General features: G+C 44.5%; 1 protein-coding gene across 3 annotated transcripts; it reads right to left on the bottom strand.

Annotated features, from left to right (window-relative positions):
• Positions 1-176: 176 nt before the first annotated feature.
• On the bottom strand, positions 177-27,795 carry LOC101950492 (uncharacterized). Of its 3 annotated transcripts, XM_065567285.1 has the most exons (13): positions 27,777-27,795; positions 27,069-27,523; positions 24,063-24,197; positions 22,280-22,404; positions 20,399-20,467; positions 17,945-18,058; positions 16,481-16,596; positions 14,930-14,985; positions 11,961-12,013; positions 10,013-10,140; positions 8,762-8,918; positions 6,519-6,687; positions 177-3,561 (listed from the first exon to the last, which is right to left on the bottom strand). In XM_065567285.1, exons 2-12 carry the CDS (start codon positions 27,405-27,407, stop codon positions 6,543-6,545), a joined length of 1,437 nt encoding a protein of 478 aa, XP_065423357.1. In that variant the 5' UTR covers positions 27,408-27,523; positions 27,777-27,795; the 3' UTR covers positions 177-3,561; positions 6,519-6,542. The 3 variants fall into 3 exon arrangements, with proteins under 3 accessions (XP_065423357.1, XP_008166851.2, XP_042708046.2); XM_008168629.4 differs by lacking the exon at positions 27,777-27,795 and having other exon boundaries at positions 27,069-27,549; XM_042852112.2 differs by lacking the exons at positions 20,399-20,467; positions 27,777-27,795 and having other exon boundaries at positions 27,069-27,549.
• Between the last annotated feature and the right edge of the window lie 27 nt (positions 27,796-27,822).

Raw genomic sequence — 27,822 nt, 5'->3', positions numbered from 1 at the left:
CAGAGCCTTGAAAAGAAAGCAGGTCTCTGGAGTCCCAGATTCAGTTGTTTTGTTACATAGCTTATTCCTGGGGGAATTCTGCAGCAAAAAATTAAAAATTCTGCACACAATATTTGAAAATTCAGCAAAATTCTGCATATTTTCTTTGTCAAAAATACACAATATAATCATGCCAGTTTCAATTATTTTGCTAATTTATTTCAAAATATGTCAGCAAGTATGTTTGTAACAATACAGACCCCCCAAAAATATTCTGGTAATTTTTTTTGACAAATAAATTCCTTACTAGGCATATTAATACAGAACTTTGTGCAATTCATTTAAATGACAATACATCAATCTATCAGTACATCGGGGGATAAACACCCCAGCAGGAGAAGAGCTATTTAAACGTAAGGACAACGTTGGCCAAAAAAACAAATAGCTATAAACTGGCCCTGAATAAATCCACACTGGAAATTACAAGAAGGTTTCTAACCATCAGAGAAATGAGGTTCTGGCACAGCCTTGCAATCGGAGTGGGGAGGAGGGGGAGAACTGTATTTCCTGCACCTGTCAGAAGCAGTGCGAATGCTTGGGGGAGTCAGGGGTAACGCAAGAGCTGAGGGAGAGGAAAGGAGCCTACCAGTGAACTTGGAGGGTGTTGGGTGTGGGAGGGAGGTTTTTCTTTTTGGGGGGGGATTATTAGGGTGATGAGAAGCCTCCCCCATGCAGACACTGGCTGACCCCAAGTCTCTCCCATTCAGTCAGGCACCTCTGCCCCTGTCCCCGCACCCTTCATCCCCACAGGTCTCTGCAGCCGCCCTCCCATATCCCCAAGCTCAACGCTGTCACCCCACTAGCTCCTGACCCAATGCTCCAGTCTGTCCCCCACTAGCCATTCTGAACCCCAGTGTGTGACACCCCCCTCCCCCAGCAGCCCTGTTTTCCCCCTCCTTATCCTAATCTGGCTCAGCGGGCAGGGTGCTGTGATGAGCTCTACTCCTGCAGGGGGAATTCTGCAGCCCTGGGCATAGAATTTTGTATTTTCCCGAATAAAATACTGTACATTTTGCCTAAGTGCCGCAGTTCCGGCTTTTTCCCACCAGAGGCCGCTGTGGCGCTAGAACAGTCGGCATGAACGCCGCTGGCTGTTCTGGCCCTACAGCGGCCTCTGGTGGGCACGTCGCGAAACTGCAGCACTTAGGCAAAATGTTTTTTATGCAGGAAAATACAAAATTATGCGAGACAGATTAATTCTGCGCGTCCGCGGATGCGCTGAGTTCCCCTAGGTGTAATAGCCGGTAATGGCTGAGAGTGAGGAATTTTGAACACAAAGGGCATTAAGACTCAGGGATCAGAATCAGTGTTATGTGTATATTATTAAGCCAATGATTGGGAAAAAAAGGGGAGATCAAACTTTGTTGCAAAACGGGTATTGCATGATTAACTAAGATATCACTCTGAAACCTAAGATATCAGACAGACGCCAGGAATAGTTTGTTCCACACAAATGTTTAAACAAGAGCAAACTGTGCATTATGGTTTTTCCTGCTTAGAGATCTTTTTGTTTTTAATGGCTAAAGTCTTTCTAACTAGCATTTACTACAATGATTTACTCATTCAAGATCAGAGTGGAAAGGTTCCAATTTCTAAATGTTACCCAATCTCAAAACCCTGATTCATGTCTGTGTCTTTGTTTAGCCAGGTTTTGATTGATAAATAAAGAATTTCCGTGGTTTATAATCTTCTAAAAAGTAACTGATTTTAAAAGTTGTCCAACAATGAATTATAAAGAGCTAACATATTTCTAAGTATGTGATAGGCAGTGCACAATAATATATACTTAAATAATGTACAATGTATTCACAGCTCACAGTAGCAAATGTATTGTACTTTCCCCCTTACTCTCCCTCCCCCCCCCCAAAGCCATTTACTAAACAATTGTCTATTTGCTACTGTGCGCAGGTTTTAAAATACAATGCTTTTGCCTTGGCTGCCGAATACTTACATTAACTGTTAAGTAATCTATTCTTAAAAGTACATGGACGGATAATTTTTTTTTTTAAATTGACTGTTACAACTAGCCAAGCATAATGAAAAATAAATTTCCCTTATATAAAAGTTGCCAAATTTACTATCAATGGATTTCTGCACAGGCACTTAAGCCCCTCTAATGAAACAGGCAAACGTTACAAGAGAACTTTATTCCTGGGGCAACTAGATAATTTGAGAATTTGGTGATGGGCTACAAAGATTTTTAGCAGTTGACATAACTAGTCTGGGCCACACACATTACCACCTGATGTAGTGTTGGTGACCTATTTCAAAGGGATTGCTTATCTGTGCGGTGATCTCAGCTTGGTTTCTAATGGACAGGTATCCATATCAGAAAAAAAAACATCATCTTTGGCTCTAAGGGTACGTCCAGACTACCCGCCGTATCAACGGGTAGTGATCAATTTATCGGGGATTGATATATTGCATCTCATTAAGACGTGATATATCGATCCCTGAACGTGCTCCCTGTTGACTCCGGAACTCCACCGGAGCGAGCGGCGGTAGCGGAGTCGATGGGGGAGCCGCAGCCGTCGATCCCGCGCCGTGAGGATGGGAGGTAAGTTGGTATAAGATATCTCAACTTCTGCTACGGTATTCCCATAGCTGAAGTTGTGTATCTTACATCGACACAGCCCCTCCCTGCCCCCCAGTGTAGACCAGGCCTAATAGTCTCCTAGCTGGCATTCTGAGCATAGAAACTAAAAATGAATATGCAGGAGGCTGTACTACCCTCTTAACCCTACAGGTGGCACTCCCACCTAAACTGGTGTTAAGATACATTGACAAGACTTAAACTGCAGCTGCACCGTGCATCTGTTCTGCAGATACATGGGACTTCACTTTATAGGGCTTCAGTCCAGGATCTTTCACAAGAATTATACTAATAAATAACACTGCATTTCTACTGTTTTATGGCATATTATAACCATTCAGTGCTGTGAATAGAATGCAGATTTTTTCTAAGAGATTTTTGTATTCTTAGATATAAACCATAAACTTTCTACTAGAAATATTGGTATGACTATTTAATATTTGCACTTAGCGTTGTAGGTTTGAAGTGCTGTCATAGTCTTTTACTTTTTCTGGTTCTGCTTCTGGTACAATTGTAGACAGACTAACAAATCTGGGTAGTTTACCACAAAATGTTCTGTGCCCATTTTGTAGTGACTTCTAGGGATAAAGAAATCAAGGAGATTGTCGGAGGGATTGTCAAGGATCATCTGGTCCTCTGACTACTACCCCATGCAACTCATCCATGTGGGCACTAATGATACTGCGAGGTATGACCCTCAGCAGATCAGAAGTGACTACAGGGCTCTGGGAGTAAGGGTGAAGGAGTTTGGAGTGCAGGTGGTGTTCTCTTCAGTCCTTCTGGTCAAGGGTTGGGGCCCAGGCAGAGACAGATGCATCCTGGAGGTGAATGCCTGGCTGCGAGAATGGTGTCACCAGGAGAGCTTCGGCTTCCTTGACCACAGGATGCTGTTCCAGGAAGAAGGACTGCTAAGCAGAGATGGGGTCCACCTATCGGGGAAGGGGAAGAGCATATTTGAATACACACTGACTAACCTCATGAGGAGGGCTTTAAACTAGGTTCAAAGGGGGCAGGTGATCAAAACCCACAGGTAAGTCAAAAACATGGAGATCTGGGAGAAGGGTCAGAATTTGGGGGGAGCATGGGCTGTTATAGCAGGGATAAAGGAGAGACAAGACAGAACGGGGGGGGGGAATCAAATCAGTATCTTACATATCTGTATACTAATGCGAGTAGTATGGGGAATAAGCAGGAAAAACTTAAAATGCTAGTAAATAAATACAACAATGACATAGTTGGCATCACAGAGACTTGGTGGGATAATACGCATGACTGGAATATTGGTATGGAAAGGTACAGATTGCTAAGAAAGGACAGGTGGGGGAAAAGGGAGAAGGTGTTGCCTTATATATTAAAAATGTACACACTTGGTCTGAGGTTGAGATGGAAATAGGAGACAGACTTGCTGAAAGTCTCCAGGTAAGGATAAAAGGGGTAAAAAACAGGGGTAATGGCATGGTCGGGGTCTACTCCAGACCACCTAACCAGGAAGAAGAGGTGGATGAGGCTTTTTTTAAACAATTAACAAAATCATCCAAAGCACAGGACTTGGTGGTGATGGGGGACTTCAACTATTCAGATATCTGTTGGGAAAATAACACAGCAGGGCACAGATTATCCAACAAGTTCTTGGAATGTATGGGAGACACATTTTTATTTCAGAAGGTGGGAAAGCTACTAGGGGAGAGGCTGTTCTAGATTTGATTTAGACAAATAGGGAGGAACTGGTTAAGAATTTGAAAGTGGAAGGCAGCTTGGGTGAAAGTGATTATGAAATGATAGAGTTCATGATTCAAAGGAATGGTAGGAGGGAGAACAGCAAAATAAAGAAAATGGATTTCAAGAAGACAGACTTTAGCAAACTTAAGGAGTTGGTAGGTAAGATCCCATGGGAAGCAAGTCTAAGGGAAAAAACAATTGAAGACTGTTGGCAGTTTTTCAAAGAGACATTATTAAGGGCACAAGAGCAAATGATCCCACTGCGTAGGAAAGATAGGAAGTATGGCAAGAGACCACCCTGGTTTAACCAGGAGATCTTCAGTGATCTAAAAATCAAAAAAGAGTCCTACAAAAAGTGGAAACTAGGTCAAATTAAAAGGATGAATAGAAACAAGTAACACAAGTATGTAGGGACAAAATTAGAAAGGCCAAGGCACAAAACGAGATCAAACTAGCTAGAGACATAAAGGGTAACAAGAAAACATTCTACAAATACATTAGAAGCAAGAGGAAGAGCAAGGACAGGGTAGGCCTGTTACTTGTGTGTGGGGGGAATAATAACAGAAAATGTGGAAATGGCAGAGGTATTAATGACTTCTTTGTTTCAGTTTTCACCAAGAAGGTTGGTGGTGATTGGACAGCTAATGTAGTGAATGCCAGTGAAAATGAGGTAGGATTAGAGGCTAAAATAGGAAAAGAACAAATTAAAAATTACTTAGAAAAATTAGATGTCTTCAAGTCACCAGGGCCTGATGACATGCATCCTAGAATACTCAAGGAGCTGACTGAGGAGAAATCTGAGTCATTAGCGATTATCTTTGAGAAGTCATGGAAGAAGGGACAGATTCCAGAAGACTGGAAAAGGGTAAATATAGTTCCCATCTATATGAAGGGAAATAAGGACAACCCAGGGAATTACAGACCAGTCAGCTTAACTTCTGTACCTGGAAAGATAATGGAGCAAATAATGAAGCAATCAATTTGCAAACATTTAGAAGAAAATAAGGTGATAAGGTTAACGTATAAAGGTTGCGCACGATACCAAGATGGGAGGGGTTGAAAGTGCTTTGGAGGATAGGATTAAAATTCAAAATAATCCGGACAAACTGGAGAAATGGTCTTAAGTAAATAGGATGAAATTCAATAAGGACAAATGCAAAGTACTCCGCTTAGGAAGAAACAATCAGTTGCACACATACAAAATGGAAAATGACTGCCTAGGAAGGAGTACTGCGGAGAGGGATCTGGGAGTCACAGTGTTGCTAAACATGAGTCAACAGTGTAACACTGTTGCAAAAAAAGCAAACATCACAAACATCATTCTGGGATGTATTACCGGGAGTGTTGTAAGCAAGACCTGAGAAGTAACTCTTCTGCTCTACTCCGTGCTGATTAGATCTCAACTGGAGTATTGTGTGTGTGTCCAGTTCTAGGAACCACATTTCAGGAAAGATGTGGACAAATTGGAGGAAGTCCAAAGAGCAACAAAAATGATTAAAGGTCTAGAAAACATGACCTATGAGGGAAGATTGAAAAAAATTGGGTTTGTTCAGTCTGGAAAAGAGAAGACTGAGAGAGGGGACATGATAATAGTTTTCAAGTACATAAAAGATTGTTACAAGGAGGAGGGAGAAGAATTGTTCTTCTTAGCTTCTGAGGATAGGACAAGAAGCAATGGGCTTAAATTGCAGCAAGGAAGGTTTAAAGGTTGGGCATTAGGAAAAACTTCCTAACTGTCAGGGTGGTTAAGCACTGGAATAAATTGTCTAGGGAAGTTGTGGAATCTCCATCATTGGAGATTTTTAAGAGCAGGTTAGACGAATACCTGTCAAGAATGGTCTAGATAATAACTAGTCCTGCCATGAGTGCAGGGGACTGGACTAGATGACCTCTCGACGTCCCTTCCAGTCCTATGATTCTATGAAACTCTCTCTCCAAATATCTATTTTGCCAGTCCAATGCACTCTGCTTTGCTCAATATAGTAACCAATTATCAAACTTCTCGAGGTCCCTTTCAATCCTATGATTCTATGATATAGCTTGAGTTTCCAAGACAGACCTGTCACATACATGCATTTATAATAACAGAGATGTCACTGCAAAACTCCACAGCCTGGAAACTGGAGAGCTGAAGGTTGAAAGACGCTGGCTCCTCGTGAAAACTCACCTTTCCCCCGGAGTGCTTCTGTAACTACGTGAGCTGATCTAGCTGGGCTCCTTTGTCCCCCACGTCCCTGGTGCATTGAAAGTGCTCTTCAGTGAATTGGGAGCTGGCAGGAACGGATGGCTCCTTCAACCTAGAGCCAGAATTAGGAATAAGCTGCCCAGTTGCATCTCTAGAAGTACAGAAATGATGCATGTTATGCCACAGTGGTAGAGAAGACAAGGAGTAAGACTGCCTTTCTGTCATGAATACTACATTCTCAAAATGTATGTATATCTCTCAGTGCAAGTCAGGCTAGATCAGTGGTTCTCAGCCTATTTACCATTGTGGGCTGCATGCACACTATATACTACCTATATGGCCCTGAGGATGTCACATGAGCCGCAGCTGTGTGCTGATTGGGCCACGGGTTGAGAACCACTGGTCTAGATGACCATGGTGGTCCCTTCTGGCCTTAAAGTCTATGAGTCTAATGAGCTATCTGGTTACCTGGCAACAGTCTTAGACCACAATTTTCAAAACTAACTAATGTTCCATCGGAGTCCAGTTTTAGATACCTTAAATGAGTCCAATTTTCAGAAAGTGCTGAGCACCCATCCTCTGAACATCACGACCCTTTAAGAGGTTTGAAGTTGAGTCCCACGAATCATTACTAATTTTGGAAAAACTTGGGCTTAATCTTTTACTGGATTCTCTAGTGAATCAGAAATAATCATACTTCTCAGCACAGCCGAGTGAACAATTTGCAGTGAAAGATGTATTTGGTGACTGTAGCCTTTCCTCCTGTTCACAAGTTGTGACAATTTGAGTAATCTGTCTATGTACAGTTTATGAATTCTGGTTAATTTTATACAATTGCTGTATCATCAAAGGCCTCACTGTGTAGTGAGTCAACCGTGGGCTGATAGGGTCCTTGATATATCACAGAATAAACAAAAAGAAGTCATTAACCGTAACAGCTGGGCTCTGGCTGAACAGTGGGTATGCTAAGCGGGACGCCTGAGCTGGAAAACGCATTCAACCAAGTTTATCTTCAGGGGAGCGGAGAATGGAAAATCTCCCAACAGGAAAACACAGAAACCCAGGGCTACTGCTCACATTTAAAAACTCAGAGGGACTCAGAGAAAAGGAAATCTTAGGCAGGAGAGGAACAGACGAGCATGCTTTCATAGCAGAGGGGGTCTTCTTTGACTGTGGGACTAGCCAAGCCAAAGGAAGCTGGTTGGAAAAGTGGGAGACTCCATGTTCTAGAGGAGGAGCCAAAACAAGAGAGGTGCAGGAAAGGCGGACTTGGGATCCTGAAAGGACATTGCTCCAAATCCTGAAGAACACTCCAGAATGGTAAGGAAACTGAGGCAGGGATGGGATAGAGATGTTGTATTCTTTAATATAGACCTATATATTTCTTGTGCTGTCTCAAGTAAAGAGTAATTGTTTTAAAATCCCTTTTGCAGAATCTGGGTGTTATGTGCTTTATCTATGATGTGTCCCTGGAGAAGTAAACTGTAATCCAGAGTGACCCCAAGGCTGGAGCTGTAAGAAAGGATGTGTGCTTAAGCAACTGGGGATTCTGGGGGAGCTGGCATAAGTCACTGGGTCTAGGCATTTGGAGCCCAGGGTCTCAGCTCTCAGAAGGCGGTGTTAAATGGAGGAGCTGCACCCCAAGAGTGTGCCTCAAGACCCAAACCAGAGGCAGTGCCACACAGCATGTGGGCCCAAAACAACCGCCTGGTGAATGGCCAGCAGGGGGAGCTTTACCAGGGCTGTGTCCAAAGTTACCCCTGAACAAACGATGAGTTTATTCATACTTTGTCTGCTACTTGCAGTTGTTTGACAAATCTTTTGGCTGAACAAATTTCAGCCTTGAGAGGCTAAAGTGCTGTTTGTGAATGGATAATGCTTGTGATTCATTATTTACATAATGTGACAGGCCACCCAATTTGACATAGACTCATTCATTTCCCCAGAGTGGATGGGCTTCCAACTCACAAAGCCAGCAGGAGATTCAAAGATGGCTGCACAAGCCCTTGTGATGCACACATAGACACAAGAATACATGCATAAGTATTCAGGACAGTTTTGCTTTGGAACAAACGGTGCTTATGCAAACGTTCACAGAAAGCAAACAGCGAATGCCACGGCTGGCAATTCAGATGTGTGCCTTTTGTTCGAAAGCATATTTGTTTGCTGTCTCCACTCTGCTCTCAGTATAAGGATAATTTCTCTACTGTATACCAGGATCTCACCTGTAATAAAATTCAACCAAGCCCCAGCCTGGGACTGTCCGATTCAGTTGGAAATCAGCAATGCACTCATGGAATACTCCTGTTCCGGTTAAACCATTATATACTACAGGGCGTGCCTGCTTGTCGAGTCTAGCACAAACCTCAAAGAACTGGCCACCTTAGGAAGGGAAAATGTAGGCAGGTTTCCTTGACGATATGACAGAGTACTTAGTCGAGATGAAACAAGCAAGAGTTTTATGTGGATTTCATACAGTTCCCCCACCCCTAAACCTTTCTTTTTTTAAACATTTCTAAGTATTTTGTGTACATTTTGAACATTTTTTCTAAAGCTTCTTTGGCCCTCCACCATTCTAGGTGTTTTCAAGCAGCTGGTTCCCAAGCCAAACTGGGAGCTTTGACCAGAGGAGACTGGAAATTTCAGCACTCATTTCCCAGCTAGTTAAACCTGAGCAACACAGGGATGTTCAGAACAATTGGGGATTTGAAATCCTCTGTCTGATACAGCTACCTGAGGCTCCTGGCCGCCAAAGAATTACACATGTGCTTATACTTAAGCACTCCAATAGCCTCACTGAAGTCAATGAGACTACGCCAGTGGTTCCCAAACTTATTCCACCACTTGTGTAGGGAAAGCCCCTGGCGGGCCGGGCCGGTTTGTTTACCTGCCGCGTCCGCAGGTTCGGCCGATCGCGGCTCCCAGTGGCTGCGGTTTGCTGCTCCAGGCCAATGGGGGCTGCGGGAAGCGGCGCGGGCCGAGGGACGTACTGGCCGCCGCTTCCCGCAGCCCCCATTGGCCCGGGACGACGAACCGCAGCCAGTGGGGGCCGCGATCGGCCGAACCTGCCACGTCAGCAGATAAATAAACTGGCCCAGCCCGCCAGGCTGCTTACCCTGGCGAGCCGCATGCCAAACGTTGCCGACCCCTGCCCTAGAGACTTTGTTTTTCTGGCCATATGTCTGGTTGCTCTGACTCAAGGCCCTGACTCCTAGAACACTTTAGAAGCACTAGGAACTCTGCTGGCTGGGTTGGTTTGGAGAGGGGACATGCTTGTTAGGTTTTTTTTTTTGGTCTCCCCCTCCTTGTATTCTGTACATGAGATCTCTGGAAAATACGGCAATCAAATAGAGCATCTTGCAAAATTCCCCTTGCTCGTACCTGTCTTATAATTCAGTGAAATTATTTCCTAGACTCTAAAGCATTTTGATTAGTCCTGAAAAAAACTGAAGACGACCTGACTTCCTTTCACTTACCTGCAGTGAAACTGACTTGGTATAAATCTCTGATAATACCATCATCCGCCATTTCAGCCAGTGAGCCATTGGACCAGTCAATGCCAGCCTTCTTCCCATCAGGGAAAAGAACATAACCTACAGTGAGACTGAGAAAAACAAAAAGCAGAACAGGGCTGGTGCAGGTCACTGTTTCCGATGCTCAATTAAAACGAACAACTTCTTTCATGGAACAGAATGCTGGCCCTTTAAGGGAGGCTACCGGCAGGTACCACCCTAATTCTGATTCAGCACAGAACTGAGGATGTGTGGTTCCCGGAGGACCCCTGGGAACTGTAGATGGGTGATAATGCATGCTGGGAAAGGGAGCAAGGAAACTAAAGATCTCTTTGCTCTCTAGTAACAAAGAGTAGGCAAGAGGCAAGACTTACAATGAGGCTCTTGAGAGGACGACAGTGAAGGGATGTAAGAGAGCCAATTGGATAGAAGGGTCAGCAGTCAAAAAGGCTGACAATGTTAGGCGCTATTAGAAGATATAGAAAATAAGACAGAAAATACCATAATGCCACTATATAAATCCATGGTGTTCCCCCACCTTGAATACTCTGTCCAGATCTGGCCACCCCATCTCAAAAAGTGGAACAGGAAAAGGTTCGGAGAAAGGCAACAAAGATGATCACGGGTATGGAATGGCTCCATATGATGAGAGATTAAAGAGATTAGGGCTGTTTCGTTTAGAAAAGAAACGATTAAGGGATATAATAGAGGTCTATAAAATCATGAATGGTGTGGAAAAAGTGAATAGATAACAGCACAAAAACTAGGGGTCACACAATGTAATTAATAGGCAGCAGGTTTAATGCAAACAAGACAAAATACTTTTTCAAACAATGTACAAATAACCTGTGGAACTCATTGCCAGGGGATGTTGTGGAGGCCAAAAGTATAAATGGATTCAAAAAGGAACTAGCTAAGTTCATGGAGAATAGGTCCATCAAAGGTTGTTAGCCAAGATAGTCAGGGATGCAACCCCATGCTCAGGCAGACCCTGAATCTCTGATTGCCAGAAGTCAGGAGGGGAAGACAGGGCTGGATCTCTCCAGAATTACTCTGTTCTGTACATGGCCTCTGAGACTCTGGTACTGGCCATTGTCAAAGACAGGATATTGCGCTAGATGGACCACTAGTCTGACCCAGTATGGCAGTTCTTATGAACCTCAGGGAAGGGGATTTTTTATGGATTTTACTACAGAGCTAGGGGGCTGGCTAGAAAGGGTTGTGAAGAACCTGAGAAAAGATGATGTTAGGCTAAAAATCCAGAAGTCACCAAATCCAGGAAGGGGAGTTCTAAAGTTTGAGGATACTTGTTGAAAACATACTCACTAGCCCATTTCACTGGAAACTTTAAACCGCCTGCCTTTAAGCTGTAAACTGATTCCTCAATGTAAAAAGATTGGGACTCCTGGATTTATTTCCCCACAATGACTCCTGATTTGTTTGTGTCCTCTGGGCAAGTCACTTAACCACTCCATTTCAATTTGCCCATCAGTAAAATGGTTATAATGTATCCTGATTCATGAAGTTGATGTGAGATTGGATGAATGTTAGGAAAGTGCTTTGAGATTTCAGATGCTATATAAGTACTTTCTTGTTAATAGCTACGTCAGTATCACAGACTACAAACGGCTAGATTTTAAATGCTTGCCTCCAATCTTTCACTTGCAAGTGCACATAAAATAACTTGGATCTCTGGAAGTGCTCAGTTGGTGCCTGTAAATCATATACTTAGACAGTTGAATGATCTAAACAGAGATTGCAAATAACCGAAGGTGAAAGCTGGACCCATGATTATTTGCAACCACAAAACTATGGAGGCAAAAACCAAGGTCCGGCTGTGGTCTGGAAGAAAACCTGGCCATCCCAGTGCAGAAGAAGGCAGGTATAAGTTCCACAGACTGCTTGAACTTACTGTGTTGTAGTTGCTGGTACACAAACAATAGTTAAGTGTGCTGACATCCCATCCTGTAAGAAAAAGAGCAGAGCTGGGAAAGTATTCTCATTGCTTGGAGCAGATGAGACACCTGAGTTTATGATGCTATCAATCAAAATAATTCCTATTGGACACTTTCTTCCAGAAAGCCACCGATCTCCTAAAATGAGAGATTCCAGAGAAGACCAGGCTTATGTAGCATTTTACTATGGCATGTTGCCAAACTTTCTTGCTATATCAACTTAAGTACTAGACATTTTATATTTCCCATGAAGAGCATTCAGTAACTGTGAGGCAGACAATTCAAACCAGACACATTAAGGACTAACCTTGATGCAGCTGTGATGTTTAATGGCTGTATGTGTTTTCAGAGAGAGGCTGTTTTGGCACAGCATAATGGCATTGCATGGAAGAAGCCATGGAGATGAATGGGAGAAGGAGACCCAAAGGGAGCATAGAAGGACCACGCAGCCAGCAGTAGCAATACGATGAGCACAGGCAGTAGCAGCAGTAAGAAATGAAAGCCGACACAGAGGTAAGGGCTAGAAGTGTCTGAGAACAGTACACAGGAAAAATGTTAAATAAAGAAGCAAATGCACCTTCATTCTTTTCATACTTGCCCCTACCTTGATTCTAAGGCTCTAGAGTGTGTTCCTTTCCTGCCATTGTCGTGTAAATTTCAGCCCATCGTGAGTTGCATATACACACAAAGGAAGGTTTCAGAGTAGCAGCCGTGTTAGTCTGTATCCGCAAAAAGAACAGGAGTACTTGTGGCACAGTATGGGTATGCCAACTCTCTACCAGTCAAACACTTACTCCTTCCTATCAAAGCAAACATGTGGATGGCTTCTAATCAAAAGGTGGAAATCATTTTAACTTGTGAGGTTATGTGTACACTGCAAAAAACAGACCCAGTCTCAGAGCCCAGCTCAACTGCCTTGGGCTCACGCTATGAGGCTGGAGCCTGGCTTCTGAGACCCTCGCCTGGTTTCAGAGTGTGAACTCCTGCCCGAGTAGGAATGGCTACACCGCTATTTTAAGCCCCATAGCATGAGACAGTTGCTCCGGGCTCTGAGACTCGCTGCCAGAAGGATGGGGAGGTGTTCACTGTAGACATACGCTCCGTAACTGTAAACAAACTGCTGTGAGGGTATCACCTGGTGATAAGAATTGTATACTCCAGTGGCTCAGTCCTACCCTATGACACATCTGCACAATGCTGCATGTTTAATCAAGGCAGCTGCATTCATGCATACAAGATTTTACAAGGCATGCAGCGATGTTGGCCACGTAAGATTGAGCCCTCTCATTCTGTTTCTTTGCTTGGAAGTTTCTCTCTTGAAATGCTGACATTTTGGAATTCCCTACACCTGTATCAACACAGGAAATGCCTTCTAAGAAGCCTTTGCCTGGCAAGATGCCCAAGTTTGGATTCCCCTCGTGAATAATTCCACCAGCCCAGCTGCTCATACCAGGATGTTTCCGCATATTCCTTCAGCATAGCCACAAAAATGTATCATGGGAAAGAAACAATATGGAAAGATTTGCAGAAACTTTCATTTTAGAGCTGACTTAGAACATTGCAAACCCTCAGCTGGTCTAAATCAGGGTAGCTCCAAGTCCATTGACGTCAAAGGAGCTGTGCCAATTTACAGGAGCTGAGAATCTGTCCCCAGAAGTGATGAACTGTCACCCGCAGAGATGGGCAGTGTATTGCAGGGACCCACAGCCAGATCAAAACAAGATGCCTGGCAAAGGAGGAATGAGACATTGAGAAGCTAGAGAAATAAATGTAAATGCACTGGGGGGAGGGCTCCCAGACACAAGGACATTTTATAAAACCTCCCTACTGCTATTTCAGGGGTTGGGACTATGGTGAAGTTCCCGATAACAGAAAAGCTGCAAATCAGAATTGGGGCTAACAAAAGATGTAAAGTTTTGAGTGAAACATGGGAGGAAACAAACAGATGTTTTAGAAGCAGTTTCCCTAGGAACGGAAAATAGCAAGAATGGATGTGTATCACCCTGACGCACACCCTTAGAGGAGATGAAATATCACCTTCAAAAAGCATTAACAGCCACATCCTTAGAGTCCTCATGCATGAACTTTTCTAGAGAAAGCAACTAATGCTGCAGTACCCACCAATCACACGCTGAGAACTCATTCTCAGTAGCACATTCTCACGCTTCAAAGTTCTTGTAAAGCGTGCAGCTCCAGTCCCCTGTAGATTTCCCTGGTGCAACGGGAATCCCCAGGTGGAATAGAGCCTGCACAGTAACTTTGTGCCACACCCTCAAATCGAGGTTGGGGGCGGGGAAAGGAGCTGGAGCAGGAGGTGGCAACCCTAGGGGAAAGGGTGTGTAGCTGGGGCATCACTATACCTGGCAATCCCCAGCTGCAGGAGCAGATCCTTGGGGTTGTGGACAGCCAGGCATAAATTAGAGCAGTGCTCAAATTTGTACCAAGGCATGGGACTGGTCAGACCAAACGGAAGGAACTTAAAAATGGCTTGAAGTTGGAGGGACGGGGGGTGGCAGGCGTTCTGTGCCAAGCACAGCTCAGACAGACCAGAGGATCTGAACCATTATCTGATGTCTCAGAGGATGGCACTGCCCACCCACGCACCTACCAAATTGCACAATGTGACTATCACAAGTTGATCATTTGCCATTAATCTCCTTGTGTGTTCATTGTATAAACAAACATCTCGGATATGCTTAATGAGGTCAGAGTCCAGCAAGCACGTGCTACTGAGAACTTGTTCAGTGAGTGTTAATGTTAGGTTTGGCAACGAGACAACTTGCTAAAAGGCAAGGTCTAAAGATGTGGCTGTTATGATATTTGATTTCCTCCTAGGATATTGCTTCTGGATGTTCAGACATATCCTACAAGTCGAGTGAAGTTTGCATTTGATCTCTAGAGTGCTGAAAGGCACGATAAGACCTACCTCACAATGCATCAAAATCATGACATATCGGTAAATCTCAGCCCAGTTTCGGATGCCTGGGGGGAAAAATTGAGAATATGTGCTTGAAAGATCACCTTTATTGAGCACTTTAAGTACAAGCATTTATATAAAGGTATCGTATTTGGCTTCCTTATCTTTAGCCAGAGAAATATTCTACCAGGCAATCACGTACTAAGTTTATAAAAATGCCTGTAGGTAGAAATATCAATGAAACTGTTCTTATTAAGGTTTAATTTTAGACCTGACTAATGTCAATTAGCTGCAATAATAGCTAGTGGCCAAACATTCCCCTTTAACTTGTTCAAGGCCCCAAGCTAGCAAACAGGGCTATATGGCTGTAGGTATCTGCCTGCCCAGGGTAGTGGCATGACCAGGGCTGCCCAGAGGATTCAGGGGGCCTGGGGTCTTCGGCGGCAGGGGGCCCCCACCGCCGAATTGCCACCGAAGACCCAGCACTTCGGCGGCGGGTCCCAAGGCAGAAGGACCCCCCGCCGCCGAACTGCTGCTGAAGACCCGGAGCGGAAGAATTGCCCCATTTGCCCCCACCTTTGGGCGACCATGGGCATGACCCCCACAGGATAGACTCTTCTTTGCTGTAACTAGGAAAGCTCTTTAGAACTAATTCAAATACTTAACTGTGTTAAAAGAACAGGAGTACTTGTGGCACCTTAGAGACTAACAAATTTATTAGAGCATAAGCTTTCGTGGACTACAGCCCACTTCTTCGGATGCATATCTGCTACTCTGTTAACTGTGTTAGTATCAGCAGGCTAGCATAGCCCCCTTACTCTGTACTGACCTAACCAACCCTGGGGACAGGCCTGCAGCTATGGTAAGGGTTTTCATGGCTCCTAAATCCCTTTCCCCGTTGTGCAGGAACCACAGAGGCTAATGCTGCCTAGAGGAAGCAGACGCCCTTGCTGAAGTGGAGGGAGGTAGGGAGGCCTGTGAATCGGGGGGGCTCAGAGTGAACTCTCCACAAACAACACCTGTGTGGGGGGAGGTTGCAGGGCCTTATGTACCCCACTCACGGCCCCTCCATTCCATGCGCACACACTGCTTACATGCAAGGCTGGAAGGAATCTTCAACCCTAGTGGGCCCCTTAGCCAGACATTAACACCATTTCAGAGCTGTCAGCTGGCTCCGACTGTGGGGTTGGACAAAGAATGAGTCTTCAGTCTCTTAGATTGTCTCTCAGCCATATGGGCCATGGAGAGGGATGAAGTTCTAGGCACTCCTTCTGCTAGAGGAATGTGGCTGGGTGATCACAAGACAGCGTGTTCTTCCAGCACAAGCTTTGTTTGGTATTTAAAGTGAGAAAGCATGAATGAGCTTGCAGTGGGAAGATTCTGATCATTGCATATCATAAATTCAGCTGCAAAACGTTTTTTTGTTAAACAATTTTAGATCTAATCATGAAACAGATCATTTTATGAGTCACACTTAAGAGTGATCATGCCGCAATACTTAATAGCCAAAGTGATAACCTCTAAGTTGTTACGTAATTGAATCGTTCAGGATATTGTTACCATAAGAGTGGCTCCGAACACCTCTCAGAGAGACCTCTTTCTTCCCATGACCTTCAATTTCAATTTCTCCTATAGACTGGCCCCATTGTTCATAACGAGAATGTTGTTCCCCATCTCTGGAAAAAAAGGTGGGGGAGGGAGAAGATCATGCAGTTAAGAAACAAAGCTTCTTATTCAAACACATTCCCCAAACCCCAGTCAGAAAAGGGTTAATTCTGTTATGAAAGACACACAGATTTCAGAACATCTGGATCCCAGCTGCAAGTTGTCAGATATATTTTTGAGTTTTAAGAATATTGCTATGAACTGTTTAGCCTATAAACAGGTTAGACAAAAAGACACCCTGAGGCTATAAGACGTTCTTCCCCTCCTAAAATAATTGCCCTCTTTTTTCCCTACAAAAGCGACAGTTCAGTAGTTGCCACTTAAAAGTCAGCATACGTCAACAACGATCTCACTGTTTTCCCCTGTACTTAGAATAAGAGAGAGAGTTTTCTTAGGCCTGTTCTTCTCTGCCTCATCAGCTATGTCTACGGTGCGAGCGAGGGTTGTGATTCCCCTGCTCATGTACACGTGCATGGGTATAAATACTGTGTAGCCCCAGTACCATGGGTAGCAGCAGCGGCGGCACGGCTGAGCAGAGCACCAGTTTCAGGCAAGTTTGTACTTGGCACGGCTCAGCCATGCTCCCACGACTACATTGCTATTTATACTCTTCAGAGCTAGGGCGAGTGTGTGCACCCGAGCAGGCGAATCACACCCCCTAGCTCACAGTGTAGACATTGTCTCGGTGTAATGGTGTAGTAATATACGCCTGCACCAAGTGGGTGTAAAACGCTGCCATGTCAGAAGAGACAGAGTAGCATTTTTTACTCATTTCACAGACACACACTTGCCTACACCAGGTGCCAGGCAGTCGAAAAAAAGGGTCAAATCAGGATCAGAATCCCACTGTGCTAAATGTTGTAAAAAACACCAAGAATGAAATGGTCCCTGCCCCAAAGAACTTGCTGCCGAAGGCCCTGTTCTTACAAAGGGCAGATCCTGCACTCACATGAAGCCCCACTAAAGCCAATGGGATCCCAGGTGAGTGAGGTGCCTGCACAGAATGCATGCCAGGATCGGGGTCTAAATTATGTGCATAGCAACTGTTGGCAAATACTGTCTCCTTACTGGTGACTACCGTATTTTACAATAAAAATGTACCTTATGTATTCATCTAGGCCAGGAGGTAGCTGTGAGGAGCAAAGTTCTTTAATGTACGGATTTAAATTAAATTATTCTTATAAAATAATAAAAAATACACACAACCTTCAGAACAACGGCAGAAACGTACACAGACGTTGACTGTATCTGATCAGCTTTATTATGAATTGGTCTGCGGCAAAACTAGCAGGCAACACTAGCCGGGCTAGTAAAACAAAAGTTACCATCAACCCCAGAAGAGTTAAAACTGTCTCTCACTCTTTGACTCTCCGGAAGAACTCTGCACTCCACTTTTCCAAAGCAAAGGCATGTGCAAACACTTTAGGGTGACTGTCAAGGTTAAAGTCGAATATATCTGAAAAGGAAGTCCAGCTACAAAAGAAGAGAAAGCAAAATCTCATCAGTGTTCAGTTTGTATTGCGTCAAACCCTGCAATCATGACTCAGACAAAGCTTCGGTTTGTCTGCAGGATTTGTGCCTTTGTATTTCTCATGCTTGGAATCGTCCGATTTTTCCAATATTTCTAGATATTACAGTTCTCTAGGGAAATGAACAAGGGATCAATGGAGCAACCATGAGGCAAAGATGCAATTATTGCATAGCAGCACAGGACATGTCAGCTAATTACTCGTCAAGTTGGATTGGCAGTGGGGATAGCACACGATTCTAATCTGCAATACTGCTGCCTGGTTTTCTCTCATTGTGATCTATTGTAACTTACACGCTCCATGTTGTAGCACAAATGCCATGTACTTTGGTCAGCAGAATATTTATTTGGATGGAAAGTGAGTAGCCACACCCTATAGATCAGGAGGAGTAGGGAACCACAAATCAAACACAGGCCAACTCTACACTACAAAAAGCCATGATGTCTGGGCTATGAAGACATATGATTGACATGTATGTGCTGGCAAAAGTCCATAGTGAAGATACAGTTATATCTGCCTATAGTTTCTATGCTGTTGTCACTTCCTAGCAGCATATCAGAGTAGGCAGACAGTTACATGAAGAGTTGGCTCTGTGCACTATTTGCATGCACGTATAATCAAAGTCAGGGCCGGCTCCAGGCACCAGCCCAGCAATGCTTGGGGCGGTCAAGGGGAAGGGCCGGCACGTTGGGCTGTTCAGCGGCAATTCGGCGGCGGGTCCCTCTCGGAGGGAAGCACCTGCCGCTGAAGAAGAAAGCGGCGTGGTGGAGCTGCCGCCGGAGTGCCGCCGATCGCAATTGCAATCGTGGCATTTTTTTTTTTTTTTTTGCTTGGGGCGGCAAAAACCCTGGAGCCGGTGCTGATCAAAGTACTCTGGAGAATACAGCCCTTAGAAAAAAATTGTTCTGAAAATATAATCTTAATTAGGGTGACCAGACAGCAAGTGTGAAAAATTGTGAAAAATTGGGACGGGGGTGGGGGTAATAGGCACCTATATAAGAAAAAGCCCCAAATATCAGGACTGTCCCTATAAAATCAGGACATCTGGTCACCCTAATCTTAATAAACTAAAAAAATTCTAAATATTACTCAAGATCATTTTTAATAAGCTTGATTTTTCCCAGTTTACAGATTGCTTAAGGGAGATGGAAAGTTGTGGGGTTTTTTAAGGGATACTATAAAAATGCACTTCTAATTCTAGATTAAAACATTCCATACCCCACCAGTTTTGACCCTTGCTATGATGCAGACATTGGATTTGTTTCTTACACAATCCATCACGGAGCTGCTCAGTTTAATTCCTTGTGTATATATTTCTGTCATTGATGCAATGCGTCAAATCCCGCCCTTGGATATGCATGCAAAATTCCAAGTCCATAGATAGGCAAAAGCAGACTGTGGCTCTGTGTTAGTTAGCTTGTATTCTCTTTCCTAACTAGATGATTATAGCCACAACAGCCTTACTATAAACCAGGGGTCGGCAACGTTTGGCACGCGGCTCGCCAGGGTAAGCACCCTGGCGGGCCGGGCCAGTTTATTTACCTGCTGACGTGGCAGGTTCGGCTGATCACGGCCCCCACTCACCACGGTTCGCCGTCCCAGGCCAATGGGGGCGGCGGGAAGCAGCGTGGGCGAGGGATGTGCTGGCTGCGGCTTCCTGCCGCCCCCATTGGCCCGGGACGGCGAACCGTGGCCAGTGGGGGCCGCGATCGGCCGAACCTGCCACGTCAGCAGGTAAATAAACTGGCCCGGCCCACCAGGGTGCTTACCTGGCAAACCGCGTGCCAAACGTTGCCGACCCCTGCTATAAACTATGGTTGTTCATTACTCTTTTTTTTTTACAAACCACTTTTGCACAAATACAGAAAATATATGAATAGTGGCACTTAGATGCCCTATGAGACTATACAACTTTTTTAAGAAGCCCTAACTTTGACAATTAAGCATATGGCAGCTTTCCTTTAAATTAAAAGTTCCAAAATATAAGTAAAGTTTTTGCTGTAGTGAGTTAATAAAATGATAAATCACTTAACAGAACACTCAGGCAACGATTAGGTAATAGATTTGTATTTATCAGGCCAATCCTCAATAAATTATTTTAGTAATTTAAACGGGAATTTTTTTTATACATACAGGAGAATATTCACCCTGAGTTCAAGGACAAAAAACAAGGTCCGTGCACAACTTAAGCAGAATTAGAATGGGTCAAGATCTGGCCCACAACTTATTATTTGTACTCTTACAAAAAAAAATGGATGCATGCATCAAACTGCCATGCTCTTACTGGAAAGAGAATTTAACGTGGACAAGTTCGCCCTCCTCTTCATTCCACTGATGCCGATACGGTCCTTTTCTGGAAGATCAGACGTGTTGTTATCTTTCCTTGTTTCTGTAGCAGCAGCAGCATTTACCAACATTCCTTACATTTTTTTTCACTTCTCCCTTTTCATTTACTGAGCTGTTGTGTAACCCATATGCTTTTATATCACAACATTTAATTAGTTTAAGTCCAACGAACGGGAAAGCAACAATGGAGAGGGAAGAAGGGCTTTATTAAAATCACCTGTTTCTGTACGTGGGCAGGGCAGGCAAACCAGAAAAATCTGAAGATAAGAGTTGTAAGTACTAAGCATGCTTGATAGCTTTCGTGAAGCCAGCATAGGTAGCCAACTTTTATAGGCTGACACTTCTGCAAGTCATATCCTCATTGTGAGAGCTGAGCCAATCTGATCTTGTGGAGGATGGAGAATTATTTTATATAGTTGCTACAAGATGTTCTCAGGGGACTTGGCTAAATGATAGTGCAAAGCCAAATATGTGTCTGGTGTTGTGGCTTGGAGTAAAATTTTCAAGAGCCCCTAAGTGACTTAGGAGCCTTAGCTCCATTTTCAAAAGTGATTTAGGTGTGTAGTCCATGAAAGTCAGACTCCTAGGCCCAGATCCTCACAGCTATTTGGGGGCCTAAAAATGCAAATAGGCAACTAACATGCTCAAGTGCATTTGTAAATTCCAGTAGGGGTCTAGCTACATCTTGAGGCACCTAAACACCCTGTGAAAACACCTCCAGGAGCCTACATCTCTTTCTAAAATGGAAGTCACTTACACACTTTTGAACATTTCAGCCATAGCTTCAAAACCTGTAACATTTTAGCTACAGATTTCCCATCTGAAACACAATCTCGAGAGAGCAAGTCATGTGTCAACAAAGGACTGAGTACGGCTAGCAGAAGGATCTCCCCCAGACCACATTTTTTTCTGTTTCCTGGCTAGGCAGAAGTGTTTGGATATGGACAAGATAAGAAACACTTCAGTTCTTGGTGTTGCCTGAAATTTTTATCATTGACACTGTACATTTTAGATCACACCAGAAGTTATCTCTGAAGAAGATCAAGAAGTTATCTCTGAAGAAGATCAGAGGGGAAAGAATGAGTGTATGTGTGCTAAAGTAAAATGTCAATGTTAGGCTGAAACCCTTCATTGTGATGCAGATGTTACAAACTCTCCTTGCAAGATATCAACAGCAGAGTTTGTTAAAGTTGGTATCAGAAGACTACACTGCTAGACTTATTACCTAATAGAACATTATTTAAATATATTTCCAAGTACTGGTTAAAATGCTTGAGCTGTTTGTATTAAATGTAAACATTTGTACACTAAGCTACTGCGTGGCATGGTGCTGTTTTCGAATAGGATTTGAAGGTGATAATAAGAAATGGAATTCACTGTTTCGAACTCTGTGTTATGCTTTCTAAATTACCCTGATCAGACAGCACTCTAGCTTGTGCTTCAGCAGAATTTAGCTGAGGCTCAGGGAAAAGGCTACTGTAAGTGTTGGTACACAACCTGTCCTGAAACCTTTTTTGTAGTTGCATGATTCATCCCATGTAACCATTCTAACTAAACAGATCTAGGTCCTGTTGTGCAGGGCACTCTCTGGCCACGTAAGTAACTTACCTAAATAGATAATACAGACAAAAGGCGGTAAAAAACGATGCACTATCATCATCCCTATTTTACAGATGGGAACTGAGGCAGAAAGAGAGGAAATGACTTTTCTAAGGTGACACAGCAAGTCTCTGGTAGATCTGAGAACTGACCCAGTTTTCCTGAGTCAGAGTTCAGTGTCTTAGCAATCCTCTCCCCCCCAGAGGTGATATGATAATACCTGAGTCGTCCATTGAATTTTATTTTCCAGCGTCTGTATGGCTCTAAGCACTCAATCATCAGCCCACTGCCACGCCAGCATTTTTCAGATTCATCACTCACCATCATGTCCGGATGTACTGGGTGCTAAGAGACAATTCAGTAAAACATTCATTGAATTAAAGTGTGGGGGTAAGGCAGAGGTGCGGTCATAATTTATTCATCTGTTGTGGGAAGAACATTGACAGCGATAGCTTTTTGATTCCAGATATTTCACAGAGGAGAAAACTGCATGTAAAACACCCGAGTTGATGAATATCAAGTAATTACTGCAGACAGCACCAGTGGTAAATGGAATGAAATCATAAATTACTATTCTAGGACCTCATGATGCAAACACTGTCAAGAGTAACCGCAGGGCCGGTGCTACCATTAAGGTGAACTAGGCGGTTGCCTAGGGCGCCAAGATAGAGCGGGGGGAGCTGCCGCAGGGGGGGCCCTCAGGGTGGAGGGGGGGTGGGGAGCTGCCGCAGGGCTGGGGGGAGCGCAAGGTGGAAGTTTTGCCTAGGGCGTGAAATTTCCTTGCACCGGTCCTGAGTAACAGTTACTACTACACTGTTCTTAGGGTTTGTCTACATGGGAAAATTGACCAGCGTGATTATACCAGGATAAAACCACTTTTATTCCATCCATCCATCCATCCATCCATCCATCCATCCATCATTATTCCTATCATTCTGCCAGTCAATTTCCCTATATAGACTTCAATGGACTGCTCACAGTTGTAAACTTAATGGAGGAAATCCCTGGCCCCATTGAAGTCAATGGCAAAATAATAATACCTAGCTTTTGTCTAGCGCTTTTCACCACTGGATCTCAAAGAATGTTACAAAAAACTCCTATTGATGTCAATGGAGAGATGATTTCACCCTATGCAGTTATTCTGCACTACTTTTTAAATGTAAACTGCATTATGAAATTTGTGAACAGTAAAAAGGTCAAATCCACGAAAGACATTAGTTTAAACAGCTCTCACTAATCCAAAATCACACACTACTTCAGGGTCCTGGCAACAGCTACATTCAGTGCAGGAACATGGAAAGGATGCATTTTCCTTGTCCTCCTGCATATTGCCCTACAGCTGAGTGAATCATTTATGACCCAGTAATGGATGAACTAGGATCACGATTGTATTTTGCTTCACGCTGCTGCTGCCAGAGCCCTGGCAAAAGAGCTACTGTGGAGTAGAGGCATGTTGAGCTAGTAAGACCTCCTTTGCTGCTGAAGGATAATGGAGAAACAAGAGGATGGGGAAAGAGACTGAAACATGGTGAGGGGAAAGAAAGGGACAGACACGTTACCTGTAATTGACCTTAGTCATAGCACTGCGGTCTTGCACAGAATTCCAGATGTTGATGTTTATGAAGAGGCAGAAAACTTTAGTTTCTGCTTGAGTTACTTTGTATCCATTCTTTGAGCAGTCTCTCAGGGATCCATATTGGCCACTAAATCGACCATCACATTATTCACACTGCTTGTATGTTATACCCCATCTTTCACCCTGTTTCTGTCTTGTCTATTTAGATTGTCAATTTTTGGGGGGCAAGGACTGTCTACTCTCCATTTGTCCAGTGTCTGGTACAATGGAGCCCCATTCTGGGTTGGTCATTAGGCATTACCATTGATAACAGAATAATAATCTTGGGGTCATACCTCAGTGTTAAATTTCAGGTGGGTAATGAACATCACCCTTGAATGTTATCCCCGAACTCCAGCCACCTACCTTCCTCTCACCCTCCACTTACTTCAAACTCTCCAATTCCGTCCACGCGGAGAAAGAGCCACATTTCACAGAGCCCATTCGGACGTCTTCCGAGACGTGTGATCACAAAAGTCTTGTCGGTTTCTGTAAACCCAGTGAAGTAAACTGAATCCAGGGCCTACAGAAAGGTAAAGGAAAAAAATGCTTTAGCACTGAGAGAGAGAACAAAGAACAAATGGGAAGTGAGGTGTGTAGGGAAGAGTGATTATGCATGTCAAAAATCATCAGGCCAGCTAAGTTTGCCCTCTATTCAAAGGATGTAGGATGTTCTTTCTTCCTAATGTGAGTCCTTTGTAGAATGACACTAGTGGACTTGATCCAGAGACTGCTTTTAGTCAACACCTGCAATCCCCACTCCCAAGCCCCTTCCAACCAAGCATCTCCAAGTGTTTTACAAATAGCAGTGTATTATATTAAGCCTCACAATACTTCAGGCAAGTATGTAAGTATTCTCATTTCTATTTATACAGGGCTGCCAAGAGGTTACAAGATTTTCCCAAGGTCAGACTTGGTCAGTGGGTGCACTCCCAGTCCACTATTTTTAATCAGCTGTCAATACTTCTTCCTCTTTTAATATTTGTCCGACCACATTCCTCTTTAAGAAATGGACAGAAAATAATCTCTTCATTCCACAGCAATGACTTTCACAACTGATGATGCAATGGTTCCATTTATTTGCGCGTTAGACTTCGATAATTTTTTTTTTCCTGTTTGCTGACTTCGGAGTTGAGAAACAATGAGAGGAAGTTGTAGGAGAAGGAAAATATGACTGAAAACCCTGGCATTGTGGTCTGTCATCTGACATCACTTCCATCTGGGAGCACCTGTGCCTTTCCTTTGATGTAGCCTGGTGAGCCTAGAGCGGGCCAGAAGATGGAATTTATGACTCACAAAAAAACTTTACAATTTTGACATTTTGCTTTGTCCCAAACAGGGACAAAAAAAGAAAAGTTTTCAAAAATTTTAACCAACTCAAAATGCTGGGAAAATTTTGTTTGAGAAACATCAAAACATTTCGTTTTGGTGATTTTTGACACATTTCAAGTCCAAATGATTATTTATTGTATGTACTATTGTAGGCCTCGTCATGGGCCTTCTTATGCTTCATGTGTTTTAGCATGTCTGATGTCCCCAGGCATTTGGAGTCACAATCCAGACTGACTTTACATCTGCCCAGCTGGCAAATAGCACTGCTCTTAGCCCCAGTGTGAAGTGGTTCCAAACCCAGGTGCTACACTTGTTACACCAGAGTCAAGCTGAGACAGTAGCTCAAAATGGTATGCAGAATATTCAGATTTACAGGGAAGATAGAATTTTATTTCAGTAAAATCCAGTCACAGTCCTAATCAGCTAGTTAAGGGTCCAAATGATAAATGTTAATGCCTTTGTTATGTGCTTAGACCCAAATTTTCAAATTCAGCTGTCTACATGCACAAATTATGCAACCCCTCACCAGATGCAGTTTCAAAAATCAGGTTTGCACATGCATAACCTGACTTCCTTGTGCATTTTGGGTGTGGATAAATTCCTGCCTCTGAAAAATGTACTCAGAATAATGCTCAAAAATACTTACTTCAGGTGACTAAGTGCCCATGTAAGCACCTAAATATGCATATATGTGCCTGACTTGAGGTAGCCAAGTTTGATAATTGGGTCCTTTATTGAGCAAAGCAGAGTGCATTGGACTGTCAAAATAGATATTTGGAGAGAGAGTTTCAGGACCATTGTTGGGATTTTCTGGGAGCATTCTAGAAGAGGTGCTCCATTGCTTTCAGTTTGAAGAGGAAAAGTGTGAAGCCGGGTGACAGGTGAAGGTTACAGTTTGAACCACTTTTCAGACCACTCTGGTGTAGGAGTGTTGTCTGGTCATAGAGTGACTACAGTTTTGGAAGGCGATCTCTGTCCTTGCCACAGAAAGGGCTTTCACAGAACTGGAATGGAAAAAACCACAAAGAGTTCTTCCAGCCCTACTTTAAGATGCACATCCAATATCACGTATTACAATTTTCATGACTTGCTTTGTGTCCCGGTGCCTTAAAAACCGGCTTTAAAAACAGCCTTTTATTTAAAAAAATAAAACAAAACAAAACATAAAAATGGCCGTACTGGGTCAGACCAAAGGTCCATCTAGCCCAGTATCCTGTCTTCCGACAGTGGCCAACGCCAGGTGCCCCAGAGAGAATGAACAGAACGGGTGGATCAAGTGATCCATCCCGTCGCCCATTCCCAGCTTCTGGCAAACAGAAGCTAGGGACACCACCCCTGCCCATCAAAACCACACACAACGCCAATGTGATGATAATCAGCTTGAAAAAGAAAGGAAATTCTGGATTCCTCAAAACCTTTAGAAAATGTCGCAAATTGGTAGGCGTTTCTCAAAAAATGACAGTGGGCCAAATCCTCAGCTGGTGTAAATCAACTTGACTTCAATGAAGCGATGCCCATTTACAGCTGGTGAAGATGTGGCCCTATATCTTTAGCTATTTTGCATCTTCCGCCTTGCCCGCTTGCCAGCACTGTCTCACCTCTAGCTTCTTGGCCCTGCAATGTCATTCTGATTCAAGTTCCTGCAACTGTGGTTTTGTAAGTCGGGGAGCCCCAACTGAGATCAGATGCCCACTGCACAGACACACAGAAGCATCCCGGCCAAGGGGAACTTACAAAGACAAGACAGGACAAGAGGGTTAAACCATCAGACGGAAGAGGAGCAGGACTCAGGTAATGACCAACATGTTTTTGCATGAAACGGCTATACCCAAAGCGGGATGGTCATTTCTAACCCGGCCAGCTTCGAGTGGGAAGCCCAGGTGTGTAAATGGAGCTATGGGGCCTTACACGGTTACACCAGCCAAGAATCTGCCCCTAAGATCGCCACAAATCTGCCGGGAGGAGGCGCTGGTCCCAGTCCCAGTCCCCGGAGAGGTGCCGGGCTCCAGCCCCCCGGGGACACCCTAGCCCTGGCAGGCGGGGATATAAGGGACTCACTCACATGGGCATCGCAGACCAGTCCCTGCAGCCGCTCCAGCTCCTCCGCCCCACGGCCGGGCTGCCCGCCCGGGGTAGCCGAGAATACCGCCTCCGTGCCGGCTCCCGTGTCCATCCGCTCCAACCGGTGGGCGGCGCTGCCGCGCTCTCTCCGGCGCCGGCGGAACGCGAAGGAGAGAAGCCCCCACATGGCCCATTTCTTCAGCGGGAAGCAGCTCCCCGGCACCGAGTAGCGGCGGCAGCTGCCGCCCGGCCCGGCCGCGGGACAGCGCTGGCTCCACAGCAGACACCCGGCCAGGAAAAGGCACAGCGCGGCCAGCAGCAGGCTGAGGAGATCGGGCATTGTCCCGGGGATGCAGCGCGGGTCCCTCCTCCCGGGGCAGCTTCTGAGCCTGTGTGTGTGCACGGTCCAGCTCCTGGCTACACACACACACTCCCGCTACACAATCAAGCCCCTGGCTACACACACTCCCCGCTGCACGATCCAGCTACCCCCCCCCACACACACACACACTCCCCGCTGCACGATCCAGCTACCCCCCCCCACACACACACACACTTCGTTGCACGATCCAGCTACCCCCCCCACACACACACACACACTTCACTGCACGATCCAGCCCCTGGCTACACACACACACTCCCGCTACACAATCAAGCCCCTGGCTACACACACTCCCCGCTGCACGATCCAGCTACCCCCCCCCCCCACATACACACACTTCACTGCACGATCCAGCCCCTGGCTACACACACTC

This window comes from Chrysemys picta, chromosome 14 (assembly GCF_011386835.1).
Source record: "Chrysemys picta bellii isolate R12L10 chromosome 14, ASM1138683v2, whole genome shotgun sequence".
NCBI lineage: Eukaryota > Metazoa > Chordata > Testudines > Emydidae > Chrysemys > Chrysemys picta.
The sequence above is the reverse complement of the archived record's forward strand: the minus strand, read 5'-3'. Positions and strand labels throughout refer to the sequence as shown.